This window comes from Carcharodon carcharias, assembly GCF_017639515.1.
Source record: "Carcharodon carcharias isolate sCarCar2 chromosome 37 unlocalized genomic scaffold, sCarCar2.pri SUPER_37_unloc_2, whole genome shotgun sequence".
Lineage (NCBI taxonomy): Eukaryota > Metazoa > Chordata > Chondrichthyes > Lamniformes > Lamnidae > Carcharodon > Carcharodon carcharias.
This window is the reverse complement of record NW_024470767.1, coordinates 1,659,511-1,676,000: the sequence shown is the minus strand read 5'-3', so window position 1 is coordinate 1,676,000 and position 16,490 is coordinate 1,659,511. Positions and strand designations below refer to the sequence as shown.

The 16,490-nt window shown below is 45.5% G+C and overlaps 1 protein-coding gene across 5 annotated transcripts in view; it reads left to right on the top strand.

The window, feature by feature from the left end:
- The window catches only part of mta2 (metastasis associated 1 family, member 2), a 68,144-nt gene that overhangs the window by 35,932 nt on the left and 15,722 nt on the right, over positions 1-16,490 (top strand). For all 5 annotated transcript variants that reach the window (XM_041182054.1, XM_041182052.1, XM_041182053.1 and 2 more), the window contains 10 exons: positions 559-676; positions 3,719-3,782; positions 4,479-4,596; positions 4,907-5,009; positions 6,678-6,777; positions 7,610-7,798; positions 8,924-8,998; positions 11,551-11,609; positions 14,524-14,636; positions 15,913-16,055. In XM_041182054.1, the coding sequence (XP_041037988.1) occupies positions 559-676; positions 3,719-3,782; positions 4,479-4,596; positions 4,907-5,009; positions 6,678-6,777; positions 7,610-7,798; positions 8,924-8,998; positions 11,551-11,609; positions 14,524-14,636; positions 15,913-16,055 (1,082 nt within the window). The remainder of the gene's footprint in view (positions 1-558; positions 677-3,718; positions 3,783-4,478; positions 4,597-4,906; positions 5,010-6,677; positions 6,778-7,609; positions 7,799-8,923; positions 8,999-11,550; positions 11,610-14,523; positions 14,637-15,912; positions 16,056-16,490) is intronic.

Genomic DNA, 16,490 nt, shown 5'->3' with positions numbered 1-16,490 from the left:
AGAGTTAACATGTTGAACCTGCAAAAGTGTATTCATATATTTACAGACTAGAGACGAAGACAAAATGCTCCTTAAACATTTTTACAAGGAGGGTACCAGAACAGAAAGGTATACAGCTATCAGGTAAAACTGAATGGGCTGTGGCTTTTTCCTCCAGCGAAGAGATGACCTGATAGAGAAATTTAAAATTATGAATAATATTGATAGATGTGATGGTGATGTTTCTATTTATGAAGGAGACCAAAACTAAGTCAATATAAGATAGTCATTAATAAACCCAACAAGGAATTCAGGAGAAAACTCATTACCCAGAGAGTGGAGCGAATGTGAAACTCGTTACCACAGGGAATGGTTGAGGTGAATAGTATAGATACATTTAAGGGGGCTGCTGGATAAACAGAGGGAGAAAGGAATGGAAGGATATGTTGATAGGGTGAGATGAAGAGGGGGTGGAAGGAGGCTTGTGTGGAGCGTAAATACCAGCACAGAGTGGATGGGCCAAATGGTCTGTGTCTGTGCTGTAAATACTCTGATTCTTGTGTATCTCTCTATTTTTAGGAGAGTTTGAAGAAGACTCAAAACAGCCAGTTCTGGTGGATCAGGAACGGCATCAACTTAAACACAGAGAACTCTTCCTGTCACGTCAGTTTGAGTCGCTCCCTGCCACACACATCAGGTAATCAAAGAGCTTCAAAAGATGGCTGTCAATTGCACCAATCAGGATCAAGCCTGACAGTTGGGCAGAAATCTCACTGTGCCTAATAATGAGTGTGTTTTTGTGACATTCCTGGTCAGTTATTTGAAGCAGTTTGTTTGTTTTACGTAGGCTGTTGCCAGAGTTGAATAATTTCATGAGAGCCATTTCACACAGTACAATTTGAAGCCATTTATTTGTGGTTATGGTCAGCCCCACTCACTCATAGGGAGCCACAACATGAAGGCACTTGCTGGAAGGAACGTTCTTTCCTCCTCAGTGGAACCAATTCAGTGCACCAGGTTTCCTGCTAATCACTATTCAGTAACCTTTGCTTTCGGGGAGGATACGGAAAGGACAGATAGGAAAGGACTAACTTGGGCACAACTGAGACATCACAATATAAACATTTCCCACCTTGCTCTGAACCATGTAATCTCCTGTAAGAAACAGAAAACCAGATTAAAAACCCAGTCCAAACTGGAGAAGGTTTTTTTTTTCTCTTTCCTTTTTCTTCCTCATCCTCCTACTTCTCTTTTTCTTTCTTTCCAAGCCTCTCCCAAATATAAGTGTATTGAATTATTGCTGTACTGTAAGCTTTTCATTTTGTATGGTTACTTATTATGACTGTTGTTAAGTTTTATTTAATAAAAAGTTAGAACAAAAAAACAAAACCCAACCAATCGAGACTAAATAATTCATCTCTGATCTCCTCAGGCAATCAAACTGTCCCTAGCTATCCTAGCCCTGATTTACATTACCAAAATGCCTGTTTCTTATACATTGTGATCTCCACAACAACCAGAAACAGATCCAGCTCTCACTTGAAGGAATTCAGCGAATCAGCATCCACCACATTGAGAATCCATGTAGATTCTCTGGTAGAGAAAAGTCACCTTCTGACATCTCGCCTAGTCCTGCACTTGCATAACGTCCTCTCGAGCTTAGCCAGTTGAAATAATTTGGTTTATATAAACACAGTCTAAACCCTTCATAATTTTATAAACCTTGATCAAATCATATGAGTTGAGGCTTCTGTAAAGTATACAGGCACAACTCATTGAACCTATCTGAGTGTTTATAAATTGGGAATTAATGTTGCACCTTTTCCAAAGTCTCAGTATCCCTCACTGTGTAAAGAGACCAAAACTGGACACCGTATTCGAACTGAGGCCCAGTCTAGGTCTTGTACAAGGACAAATGGTACATTTTGTTTTGTAGTGAGTTGTTCTGTGAATACAACTCGAACCCGGTTTATTTTGGTTTCATAGCATTTGTTCTGGACTTTTGGAGAGTGAAACACTTGAAGCTTCAGGTTTTTTTCTTTCACTTCCAGCTTTAATTATGTTCCTTACAGGGTGCAGAACACTATCACTCTCAAACACGGATCTAATCACTCAACACGTCTCGACCTGCCTGTAGTAGTCAAGCATCTTCTACAGTCCTAACTCCTGCATGCAACTTTCTATTACCTGCAGACATGCAGATCATTCCCCCAATGCCTACATGTAGATCATGAATGAAATAATAAATAGCAGTCCTAAAACCAAACCCTGTGAAATACCATTTATAATCCAGTCTCCAAGCAAATCCGAATCTGTCGACAAGCAATTTCTGCTTGCGACTAATAAAAACAAAATGCTGAAAAAAACTCAGGTCTGGCAGCATCGGTGGAGAAAGAAACAGAGTTAACGTTTCAAGTCCGTAGCCTGAAGAAGTCATACAGTCTTGAAACGTTAGCTCTGTTTCTCTCTCCACAGATGCTGCCAGATCCGCTGAGTTTTTCCAGCATTTTTTGTTTTTATTTCAGATTTCCAGCACCCACAGTATTTTGCTTTTATCTGCTTGTGGCTGTTCAGCCGATTCTCAATCTACCTCAGAAGATCACCTCTAATCTGGGATGTGGTATTTTATCTAAATTTTGGAGAGTCCAGGTGGACAATGTCTGACCAGATTACCCTCATCCACTGGTGCCGTCTTCCGATCAGCCTAGCAAGACACGAGCTCTTTACCAGGTGCCATGTTGGGTGCATCTGATGTGTTCTCCTGTCTAAATAATCATACAATGCATCCTTAATAAGTCCCTCAAACACTGTTGCCTCTCAGCTAATAAGCCTTTGCTTACCAGCTTCTGCCATTATCGCCCTTTTTTAAAGATTGAGACTACGTTTGCCTCCTCACACTCTAAAGGAGCAGCTCATGACTCCAGCAAGTTATTAAAGAAGCGGGCTAGTGACTTGTACATCACCTGCCGCATCTCTGTGTTCCCTCAGGTGGATGTCATCTGGACTAGCAGCTCAATCTAGCTTACAATTCCCCACTCTAAAATGATACCCTCATCCGTTTTAATAACACTTTACTATTAGCAGCACTGCTCAGTGTTGTCAGTTAAGTATCATCTGCAAGAGTGAAGATCAAAACGTAGAAGGATTCACGACACCAAAGGAGGTTATTTGGCCACTTGTGTCCATGCCAGCCGGGGAGGTGCTATCCAACCTAATCCCGCCTTCCAGCTCTTTGCCTGTAGCCCTGTAGGTTATGGAACCTCAATTGCATATTTAAGTGTTTTTTTTAAATGTAGTGAAGACTTCGATCTTTATCATCCTTTCAGATAGGGAGTTCCAGACCCCACAAATTCTGAATGAAAAATTAACTCCAACTCTCCCTAATCCTTCTACCAATTACTTTAAACCAGTGCCCCCTGGTTATTGACCTCTCTGCAAGTGGAAATAGCAGATGCAAAGTACTCATTTAGTATCCCTGGTCTACTCTGATGGTTCTTTTCTAACCTGTCCTTGCATGCCTTTCAATGGATTAATACTGTTTTTGATGTGCAAGACACAATTGGACTCAACTGTGATGCCTAATGTGGTTAAATAACCTGCAGTGTTAGTCAATATCTAGGCTGACATATGAAGCATGGCAGCAGAATCAGTGAGAGGCAGCACCCTCCAGAGAGAAGAGGAGGGAATCGAGATAAGTGTTGCCTGGTGTCTAATTGTGCCATTGTTTTTGTTTTTTCAGGGGGAAGTGCAACGTGGCATTGCTGAATGAGACAGAGAAGCTAAGCGAGTACCTGGATAGGGAGGTGACTCTCAGTTTATGGTCATGCTGTCACATGTTTAATACCAGCTTAGGGGCATTAATAGTCATCCTGTCTTAAATATTACCTCAAACACCCACCTCTTCCAGCCCTCCAAGATCTGTGTTCTCCTAATTCTGGTCACCTGTGAATCCCTAATTTCCTCCATTCCACCACAGACAGCTGTGTCTTCAGCTGCCTGAATTCTGGAATTCTCTCCCTAAACCTCTCCACCTCTCTCTCCTCCTTCATAAGGCTTCTGCAAACCTACCTCTTTGACCAAGCTTTGGCACACATGTCCTAACATCTTATGCACGTCGCTATCAATTGTTTGTAATCTGCTCTCCTTGGGATGTTTTGCTCCGTTAAAGTCACTGTAAATGCATGGTGGTGTTGTAGCTGGGTCTGATCTAATGCTGCACTCAAAAGAGGGCCCACCAGGGCTTCACCTTCATATTAATCAATTCTAAAAGCTCTCCACACATGTCCCAAGCTTGTAAGGTATAAAATCTGTCATCTTTCCTATACTGCTGTGTGTTACTTTCACAGTTCAAGTGTGTATAGTTCCAAAATGACACACGCCCACTATTCACATTTAATCATAGTGACATGACGCTTGAAGTGTGTACGTGTGGACCTGCCATTCTGTGATTGCCTTTTGAAGTGCTTGTTTAGCAATCAGTTCTTTCTGCGTTTCTGTAGGACTGTTTCTACTACTCGTTGGTGTTTGACCCCTTACAGAAGACACTGATTGCTGACCAGGGGGAGATTAGAGTCGGGCCCAAGTACCAGGCTGATATCCCAGACAAACTTGCAGAAGGTAACATCGCAGAGGGCAGTGTGTGGGTGTGCACATGTTTGTGTCCCTCTAAATTGCCCTATTCATAAAAGAATGTTGTTTACTGTAACAGCCATCCCATGGTGTCTCCGATATTAGGAGCAGCTTGTATTGCGGATCATATTGTGGGTGAGTGTGTGCACTGGTGCGTGTTTGTGAGAGAACGGTTCCCTTCCCAGGAGTGCACGTGAGGGAGGGGGGCAGGTGGGCGGGGGGTGGTGTGCAGCAGAGCAGAGGAAAGAAGAGGTCCTCTTGGAATCTGCCACATTGCTTAATGCCCTTGCTATTGCAGGTGAGTCAGATAACAGGAATCAGCTGAAAATGGAAACAAAGGTGTGGGACCCGGATAATCCACTGACCGATCGGCAAATCGACCAGTTTCTCGTTGTTGCTCGGTAAGTCCTCAAATTTAAAAAAGAAAGAACTTGCTTTTGTATAGTGTCTTTCACAACCTCGCTTTCTGAAGTGCTTTATGGACAACAGTGTAGCGCTTCCTCAGTATTGCACTGGGAGTGTCAACCTGGATTGTGTGCTGAAGTCTCTGGAGCTTGGCAGAAGCACTACCCATTAGGACATAGCAACTAGGCTTGCTGCCCAGAAGTCTTTTCTGTGACTGGGTGCCTCCACACCAAGTTAATAATCCAACAAGGAGAGCTGAATGGAGGAGGATAGGGAAATATCAGCTTTGCTCCTCTGGGCTGCTTTCTTTCACACACACAAAGACAGGCTTACATTTATATAGCACCTGTCATCACCTGAGGGCAACCCAAAATGCTTTATAGCCGGAAAAAAATTGCACTATCTTATAATATAAAAGCACAGCAGCCAATTTGTGCACAGTAACATCAATATGTTAAGATCCTCTGTTGATTGAGGAATAAAAATTAGCCTAGGCCATTGGGGAGAGCTCCCTGCCTTTCTTCAAAAAAGTGTGGTTAGATGTTTTATTTTTTTTTTAATCACTGTGTCTCCTGCCAACACAAGATAGCTGTCAATACCTGTCTGTGCATGTGCAGTATCCCATGCTGCCATTTGAAGGAGACACAATGCTGGTTGGAAGCCATTCACCCAGTTTCTGAGCCCCACGGCGGGAGGGCATTCAGGGCGCGGCATCCCTGCAGGGGAGGCTTCTGGTTCCAAGGATCCAGGCTGACACTCCCATAATCCAGTACAGAGGGGATACTGCACTACTACAGATGCCATCATTCAGATGAGACACAAAACTGAGACTGTACTTGCCCTGGTAGATGGACTTGCAAATTCCACCTGCAAGTCCCCCTCCTCACTCACCAGGGATTGGGGTGGGGAGGCATCTGATCCCTGAAGCTGTTCACTCAGTTTCTGAGCCCTTGCAGCAGGTGGTCAGTTGGGGCACGGCCTCTCTGCAGTTTCCGGGGATGGGGAGGGAGGGGAGGCTTCTGATCCACCTGGTGGCAGCCGCAATTTAGTTTGAAGCTCAGGGCCTGTTTTTCCCAGCACAGCATGTTTAAGCACCAATAGGGCAGGCAGATGATGGAATACAGGCTCAATTACACACCATCCCTTCCACACCACTGAGATATCCTGCTATGACAAGGTGGTTTATCGGGAAAAAAAGTGTGTTCCCAAAAGAATTGGGGGGTGGGAGGGAAATTATGGGGGTGTCAGCCAGGATTATGGGGGTGTCAGCCAGGACTATGGGACTCAGGTCTCTGGGATTTGAACCACGACCTTCTGACTCGAAGAACAGAGGGAGTCATGGCTGACACTCACATCTTGCATCTGACTCTTTCCTTCCTGCAGCTTCCAACGAGTGCCATTCACCAGCCGCGAGAATGGCTCCAACTCACTATCAGGCATCCTGGGGTTAGCTGAGGAGGAGGCAGAGTGTAAGCAGCATTGGCTGTAGGGCAGGCATAAATCTGTTCCCTCCACTGTAAATGGTGCACAAAAACCAAGGAAGGATGCAGCTGAGATCCATCTTTATCTTAAAATGATTGAATTGGAAGGCTCCTGCTGTGGACTGGTGGTTGCGTTTGGCTGGTTCCATGTATTTAATTAACTCTCTTGTTTTCTTCTGACAGGGCGGTGGGGACGTTTGCCCGTGCTTTGGACTGCAGCAGCTCGATCAGGCAGCCAAGTTTACATATGAGCGCAGCTGCAGCATCCAGGGACATCACGCTGGTAATAACCTTGGCACACCAGGAGGAACCTCGACAGCGTGGCCATCGAGATGTACAGTTTTTGGAATGGTGGTTGTAGGTTTGAGATTATCTCAGGCTCTACAATTGACCACCACCAACACCGTATGGCTGAGAAGTCTTGGGACTACCTAGACTCTGTAAATGGCCAGCACCGACATCAAACGGCTGGCAGTCTGGGGATCCAGGCACTTGCAATATTGCCAGTTATTCTCAATGCCTTGTGCTTTAATCAGCCCAATCCCACCCTGCTCCAGTGTAACTCTTTCAAGTACAAACACATTTCCATCTGTTTTTTCAGATGAAATTACATTGTTTCATGATTTTACCATTGTGAGATTTGAACTCTTGATACTCTTTTGAGTAAACCTGTTTCCATCTGTTTCAGATGAAGTTACATTGTTTCATAGTTTGCCATTGTGAGATTTGAACTCTTGATCTTGGGGTCACAAACCCAGTACCATAACCACTTGGCTATTTAGGCCAAGCCCTGCTCCAGTGTATGATCACTACAAGCTGCAGTGCAGTAATTAAACAGCAGTGCCTCATTCTCTCACTTGCTGCAGTCTTTGGATTACTTTTTGCTTCATTCCTATAAGAACTCGCAATGAAACAATCCAAAGACCAATAACCAATAAATCAGATTAAGTGAAAGCATCTGCCTACGATTAAAATGTCTTCATTCTGAATCTGAGACCTAGTGTCTGATTGGTGTCTCATTCGAAGACAATGGGCAACTTAATGGAGCAACCTACCCTAGACTTGGGTGTTCCACTCCTCCACCATGTAACTTTTCAACTCTGCTTGTATTCCAGTTCCACGCCATGGATACTCTGCAGCGTAACTGCTATGACCTAGCCAAAGCGATGTCGACTCTAGTTCCGCAGGGGGGGCCTGTACTGTGTCGTGACGAGATGGAAGAGTGGTCGTCGTCCGAGGCCATTCTTTTTGAAGAGGCACTAGAAAAGTATGGCAAGGATTTTACAGACATCAGACAAGACTTTGTAAGTCCCCTCTCTCTGGCCTCTTGACGTTGTGTACAGCGGGAATGGGCCATCGCATATCGCAGCTGTGGAGCCAGGGAATGGAAGGGAACTGGAGGAAATGAATCTTTTTGCCCTCCTTCCTCCCCCCGCATTACAATAGTCACTTCTGGAATTTTGTCTATTCATAAAAGCATAACTTACATTTATGTGCGCTTTAACATAGTAAAACATCCCAAGGCGCTTCACAGGAATGTAAAACAAACAAAGTTTGACATTGAGCCATGAGGCATTAGAACTAAGTGTCTTAAAGGAGCAGGGAAAGGCAGAGAGGTTTAGGGAGGGAATTCCAGAACTCAGGGACCAGGCAGCTGAAGGCACAACCACCAGTGGTGAGGCGATGGAAATTTGGGATGCGCAAGGTGCCAGAACTCGAGGAGTTCAGAGATCTCAGAGGATTGTAGAGTTTGAGGAGATTGCAGAGATAGTGAAAGGGAGGCCATGGAGAGATTTGAAAACAATACAAGAATTTTAAAATCAAGCCATTGCTGGATGAGGAGCCAGTGCAGGTCAGTGAGTACAGGGGGTGATGGGTGAGTGAATGCAACCAGGATGAGCTCAGGTTTGGGCAGGGTGAAAGATGGGAAAATCTGGCTTGTGTCTGATAAAGGGGATTTAAGTAAAACTGAATGACTGACCCATACACAGAGTGAGTCAGGTGAATGTTGGGAATTCCTGCCTGGTTGGCTGTGGGACTGAGGAAAGCATCCACTGTTTATCATCCTGTCTCTCAAAATGATTACGTTATTTGCCACTATAACAGTCAGTGCACTTCAGAGTAGTTCATTATATCTGAGACGTTCTGGGAGGTGAAATAAGGGGTTATCTGGCACCCTTTTTTCTCTCTCTTTTAAACACATTCGTCATTTTCTCTCTCTTTCATATTCTCTCTCTAAGACGTGTTTTCTCTCTCTCTCCCCCACCCCCCAAACCCCACTCACACACCCATATTCTCTATCTCATGTGTGCTCCCTCACAATCTATCATTGTCTCTTAATCTCTGTCTGCATGTGTCTTTCTCCTGCCACACCCCCACCCCGTCCATCATATTCTGTCTCACTCTCATTGCTTGTCTCCTTGTTGCAGCTACCATGGAAGTCACTGGCCAGTATAGTCCAATTTTATTACATGTGGAAGACCACAGATCGATACATCCAACAGGTGAGATGGAGCTTTCTACCTAGTAACATACTGAGTGTACAGCTAAAATAGGCACAACCTGGAAACTGATTTTTAGAGAATATTTGTAGTTAATGGGTAAGGTCACCATGTTTGTACCAAACTTGACAAACATCCCTCATCAGATTCTGCTTTCTATTAGGAAAGGACAGGTGTAACTGCTTTATGTCAATGTTTAGAATATCATAAAAAAAAGAAGCTGGAGCCTGCTCTGTCATTCAACAAGATTATGGCTGGGGATTTTTGAAGAGGCAACAGAGAGGGTTGATGAGTTATTGCTGTCAATGTGGTGTTAATGGACTTCCAAAAGGCATTTGATACAGTACTGCACAACAGACTTGTGAGGAAAGTTATAGCTCATGGAATAAAAGGGATAGCAGCCTGGATATAAAGTTGGCTAAGTAATAGGAAACAGCGAGTAATGGTTAATGAATATTTTTCGGTCTGGAGGAAGGCTTGTAGTGGAGTTCCCCAGGGGTCAGTATTTGGACCCTTGCTTTTCCTGATATATATTAATGATCTAGATCTTGGTGTGCGTGGGACAATTTCAAAGTTTGTAGATGATACAAAACTTGGAAGCATTGTAAACTGTGAAGAGGACAGTGTAGAACTTCAAAAGAACATAGACAAGTTGGTGAAGTGGGCAGATAGGTGGCAGATGAAGTTCAATGCAGCGAAGTATGAGGTGATTCATTTTGGTAGAAAGAACATGGACAGACAATATAAAATAAGGAATACAACTCTAAAGGGTGTGCAAGAGCAGACGGACCTGATTGTATATGGGCATAAGTCATTAAAGGTGGCAGGAGGACAGGTGGAGACAGCAGTTAATAAACCATACATTATCCTAGGCATTATTAATAGGGGCATAGAGTACAAGAGCAAGGAGGTTATGCTGAACATGTAGGGGACACTAGTTAGACCTCAGCTGGAGTATTGTGTACAGTTCTGGGTGCCACACTTTAGGAAGGATGTGAACGCATTGGAGACAGTGCAGAAGAGGTTTACAAAACTGGTTCCAGGGATAAGAAACTTGAGTTATGAAGATAGATTGGAGAGGTTGGGACTGCTCTTCTTGGAGAGGAGAAGGCTAAGAGGAGATTTGATAGCGGTGTTCAAAATCATGAGAGGACCGCACAGAGTAGATAGGGAGAAACTGTTCCTGCTCGTAAAAGGATCAAGAACGAGAGGGCACAGACATAAAGTGATTTGCAAAAAGAAGCAAATGCGATGTAAGAATAAACTTTTTCACACAGTGAGTGGTTCGAATCTGGAATGCACTGCATGGAAGTATGATGGAGGCAGGTTCAATTGAGGCAAAAAAAAGAGGGCATTAGGTGATTGTTCCATTTAAATAATGTGCAGGATTAGGGGGAAAAGGCAGGAGAATGGCACCGGGTCATAATGCTCATTTGGAGAGCGCTGTGGACCCGATGAGCCGAATGGCCTCTTTCTGCACTGTAACAATTCTGTGATTCTATGGCTGATCTACCTCAGCTCCAGCTTCCCGCACTATCCCGATAAGCCTTAATTCCCTTACTCCCCAAACGTCCATCGTCCTTTGCCTTGAATATATTCAGCAACTGGGCATCTGCAGCTCTCTGGGTGATAGAATCCCCAAAGTTTCACAAATGTTTGAGCAAAGACATTTTTCTCACCTCAGTCCTAAATGACTGACCACTTTTCCTGAGGCTGGGGGAGACATTTTCTCAGCCCTTCTCTACCCTGTCGAGCACCTGGATAATTTTGTTTCAAACTCCAGGAAACAAACCGTTCTAATCTACTCACTCTCCTGCAATACCCTCGTCCCAGGCTTAATAAAAAGAAAGGTTCCTTTCAGTACTGGTTTTATTTTGGTAATCCCATTCACCTTTCCTGTGGCTCTGCCTTGAGACAGACATGTATCTTCCACTGGTGACAGTCTGTTTTTTTATTTTATTAATTTATAGGATGTGGGTGTCGCTGGCTAGGCCAGCATTTATTGCCCGTTCCCTGTTCAGAGGGGCATTTAAGAGTCAACATTACCTGGTCTGGACAGCAGATTTCCTTCCCTAAAGGGCATTAGTGAACCAGATCAATCAACAGTGGTTTTATGGTCATCATTAAACTTTTAATTATTGAATTAAAATTCCGCCATCTGCCTTGGCGGGATTCAAACCAGGTGCCCAGAGCAATCTGGATTACTAATCCAGCGACAATACCACTACGCCAGCACCTCCCCACGTTTAGTTGTGCCTGGCTTCTGCTGTATGCCTCCTTGAGCAGATATCCTGTATGTGACACTGACCAGGTAAAATTTTCAGTATTTTCCCACTCCTCATCCACTTCCCTAAAGATGAAAATGCCACGCCCTTCTTAAACCCATGCTGAAGCAGCTGCCTCCACTGCTGATGCCCGAGGTGCTCTAGAGCTGACCCCATGCAGGAATGTTCCAGTGTATAGAACTGTGTAGTGGCTTGGTCATGATTGTGAGGCAGTGTATCACATCAAAAACTTACCTGTCCTTTAATAGACTACCTTTCCTTTTGTTCCAGAAAAGGCTGAAAGTAGCTGAAGCCGACAGCAAACTGAAGCAGGTCTACATTCCTACTTAGTAAGTGGCAAACTACCCTGTTAGTCTAGAGTGTGACTGTTTGGGCTGGTAGTGAATTAAAAAAGAACAATGGTTCCATTTCCAAAGCATCTTTTACAGTCTCAGAAGCACTTTTGAAGGAAGGTCACTGTTGTAATGTAGGAAATGTGGCAGACCATTTTGTGCACAGCAAGCTCTCTCAAACTGTAATGTGATAATAACCAGATCATCACTTTTAATAATGTTGACTGAGGGATAGATGTTAGCCACAGAACACAGAGAACCATCTTGCTCTTTTTCAAAATAGTAGTTGTAGCACCTTTTACATCAACTTGAGACAGCAAACGAGGTCTTGACTTAACATCTCATCCAAAATAATGCTCCTCCGGCAGTGCGGCACTGGCTCGGTGCCGCCCCAGCTCAGCGCGGCCCCTCCAACAGCACAGCGCTGGCTCGGTGCCACCACAGCTCAGTGCACCCCCTCCGAGAGCACAGCGCTGGCTCGGTGCCACCACAGCTCAGCGCGGCCCCTCCAACAGCACAGTGCTGGCTCGGTGCCACCACAGCTCAGCGCGGCCCCTCCAACAGCACAGCGCTGGCTCGGTGCCACCACAGCTCAGCGCGGCCCCTCCAACAGCACAGTGCTGGCTCGGTGCCACCACAGCTCAGCGCGGCCCCTCCAACAGCACAGTGCTGGCTCGGTGCCACCACAGCTCAGCGCGGCCCCTCCAACAGCACAGCGCTGGCTCGGTGCCACCACAGCTCAGTGCGGCGCTGGCTCGGTACCACCACGGCTCAGTGCATCCCCTCTGGCAGCACAGCGCTGGCTCGGTACCACCACGGCTCAGCGCATCCCCTCTGGCAGCACAGCGCTGGCTCGGTGCCACCACAGCTCAGTGCGGCGCTGGCTCGGTACCACCACGGCTCAGTGCATCCCCTCTGGCAGCACAGCGCTGGCTCGGTACCACCACGGCTCAGCGCATCCCCTCTGGCAGCACAGCGCTGGCTCGGTGCCACCACGGCTCAGCGCACCCCCTCCGGCAGCACAGCGCTGGCTCGGTGCCACCACAGCTCAGCGCACCCCCTCCGAGAGCACAGCGCTGGCTTGGTGCCACCACGGCTCAGCGCACCCCCTCCGAGAGCACAGCGCTGGCTTGGTGCCACCACGGCTCAGCGCACCCCCTCCGAGAGCACAGTGCTGGCTCGGTGCCACCACAGCTCAGTGCATCCCCTCTGGCAGCACAGTGCTGGCTCGGTGCCACCACAGCTCAGCGCACCCCCTCCGGCAGCACAGCGCTGGCTCGGTGCCACCACGGCTCAGCGCACCCCCTCTGAGAGCACAGTGCTGGCTCGGTGCCACCACGGCTCAGCGCACCCCCTCTGAGAGCACAGTGCTGGCTCGGTGCCACCATAGCTCAGTGCAGCACTGGCTCGGTACCACCACAGCTCAGCGCACCCCCTCCGGCAGCACAGTGCTGGCTCAGTGCTGACAATGGAATTGTTCACCTACCACTGAACCACGGCATACCTTTGATAACATAGTCCAGCAATAATTGGTGCTTTCAGGAAAAGAGAGAAGATATGGATTGCAGGGCAAGGATGTCCAATTGTAAAAGCTCTGATCTAGCTGTTCCTTCATCAAAATGGATGATTAGTGCCTGGGATCTCAAGTCATAATTGATACCAGCATAGTAGGAGTCCATTGAGCTGTGTACGAAGCGCCCCCCACCCTCTGCCACCCCCTGTTCTTTCATCAACTCTTGTTTCTGCCCAGTTGTTCTTTGTCCTAACAATATCCAATCTACAGCACAGAGTGAGTCAGTTGGTCTATGCTGTCTGCTGCTGGTTCTGCTGCACATGAACCTCCTCCTACCCTATCAGCATATTCTATTCCTTCCTGACCGACCTTGAGGCCCTTTCTGATGTAGAATGCACAACCTGGACATGATGTTCTAACTGCTTCCTAACGAATGGTTTGCACAGATTGCTTTAACCCCTTGTCCTTTTACTGTAAAGGTTCGTCTAGCTGAATCACTAAATCTCTCTCTCTCCTCTACTGCCTTCCAAGTTGTACCATTTAGTAACTATTTCTTCATATTCTTATTCTTCCTCCCAAAATATATCACCTCAGATTATTCTGTATAAAATTTGTCCAGATATCTTATCTGCTCATTTTAAAGTCCTCTCAGTTAACCACACTTGCTATTTTTGTGTTGTCTGCAAATTTTACATGTACCCAATCACTAGGAGTGGATTATTTCTAAAAAAATTATCAAGGAGAGCAATGATTTCCCCCACTTTGTTTCTCCAATCTGGAAAGCACCCATTTATTCAACTTGCTGGACTGGCCTATCTCCCTTTATCCTATAAACATTTCAGCATGGGATCCTAACTTGCAGCAATCCCATTCACCCACCATCCCTGTGCTCTCAGCCTGGTTTGGCTCTTTTCCTGTGTTCGTACCCCTCCATGGCCTCACTTTTCCTTAACCTCTTCCAGCTTTACAACTCTTGAGATCTCTGCGTTCCTCAAACTCTGGCCTCTTGCATGTCCCTGATTTCCATTGCCCCACCATTGGCATCTGTACCTTCAGCTGCCTGGGCCCTAAACTCTTCAATCCTCCTCTAAACACCTTCTCCTCCCTCTCCTCTTTTAAGACACTCCTTAACACCTACCTCTTGGACAAAGCTTTTGGTTGCTTGACATAATATCTTATGAGCTTGGTGTTTTAATTTTGCCTGATTACCCAGCTGTGAAGCGCCTTGGGATATTTGGATGCAAGTTACATAAATGTAAGTTGTTGTCCTATCTGTCCTTAACTTACCATGTCTTTTTAAGTGCACATAACTTTTATTTCTTAGTTCTCTTTTCTCCCTGACCCCTCTCATGAATACTTTTTTTCTTGCAGTAATCTATTTATTTTCTTGTTCTGCAGCACAAAACCTAACCCTAATCAGATTGTATGCGTTGGGTCAAAGGGAGGGATGATGAATGGAGCTACGGGATACCAGAAATCTGCAGCTGGCCTAACCTGCGAGAGCTGTCACAGTAAGTGGAGGCAAACCCCTGACCCTTTCAGCCTGGCTGTGGTTCACAAATAACCTGGTGTTGGGCAAGATTGCAACCATCATAAAGGCCAAGCTTCCAGGCCAGAATTTCTGCATTTTTAATCAATTTATAAGTGGTGCGGGGACAGCAATCTGGACGTTCAAATTCACATGCACAAATTTTGTACGGTAGTGGGACATGTTGAAGGGGCTATTCTGTGTGCCCGGTTTCAGATACCACGTGTTAAGGATGGATGAGAAGGCCTTGAATGGGGTGCAGAGGAGATTTACTAGAATGGTACCGGGGTGGGGAGCTTCAGTTAATGTGGAGAAACGGATTGTTCTCCTTAAGAGTAGAGATGGCAAAGAAGGATAATTGGCAAAGGAACCAGGGAGAGATGAGAATTTTTTTTACACAACGAGTTACTGGAATGCCCTGCCTGAAAGGGCGGTGCAAGCAGATTCAATAGGAACATTCAAAAGGGAATTGATTAAATACTAAAGGGGAAAAATTTGCAGGGCTATGGGGAAAGAGCAGGGAGATATGGGACTAATTGGATAAATCTTTTATAGAGCCGACCCTGGCTTAACACAATTAATCTGAGCTGTGTGACTGCCTTGTTTGCTAAATTTAATTTACTGTATTTACCTACATAAAGGCCAGCCCTGCATTTAGCCTGCAATATAATCTTGTATATAAGACCACACCCTATGTAAGTTTCCCTTGGCCATTATTAGCAAATAACTTATATTTAAGCAAATGTAGTAAACATGATTCAGTAGTACCTGGAACAGGTATTTATTTATTTGTCCAGCTACAAGCAGCTTGTTCCAAAAAAGTAGTGGGGAGCCTCTGGGATTATGCTTTATAATTTCACTTGGTATTGAGTGTTGCATGTTGAGTGTTGTAGCCAAAGGATGTTTATTCCCTTACTTTGTACCCATCCCAGCCTCTGCTTCCCTTGATTAGATGAGAGAGCAAGAAATGATCCAGGATTCCCCACTACTGATTGCTGTTTAATCATTGTAAAATCTGGATGGGTGAGTATGGAGTGGCAGGGAGGAGGATTCGGGTGCAGTTGAGATGCTCCCTGTGGTCAAATAGCTTCCAGCCACTTACTAGCTAGAATCCCCTAGGAAGATTGCAGGGAACTATATCCTAGGTACCTTCAGGAGAGGGGGAAGAATGGGAAAATATGGTGTTTCATTAATGCACAAAGCCATTCATTTCTTGATGGCAAAATAGTAACCCCTGTTTAATTGCCCTGTTCCTCCAGCCACACAATCTCTACAGTGGTATGCCTGGGGTCCTCCCAACATGCAGTGTCGGCTTTGTGCGTCCTGTTGGATTTACTGGAAGAAATATGGTGGCCTAAAGACACCAACAGCACTCGATGGGGAAAAGTCACGACCTCCTTCAGTAAGATTGCAACAAAACTCCAATCACTTTGTTTCAGAATAAAATTCAGCCATTTCTTTTGCATTGTACTGAGTAAGTTGTTGTGTGGATGATTAATACTTGAACCAGCAGCTGATCTTCCATGACATTGTCTATTGGCAAAGCTTTCTCTCTCCCTATAAATGCCTCTCTGCTTATCTTCCATTCTCTCTTTATTTGTTCCCCTCTTTTCTCTCTCTCTCTCTCCTCCCCCCTCCCTCCCGCTCTCTTTGCCTTATACTCTGCCTCTGTTTCTCCTCTATCTGCCTTGTGCTCTGTTTTTCTGTCTGTCTCACCTCTCTAGCTCTGTCTGTGAATTTGTGAAGCTGTCTCTACCTTGTGCTCTCTCTCACTCACTTTCTGGTGGTGTGCTTTCTCTCACTTATGGAAAGCTAGAAAGAGAAATAAAAGGAGCAA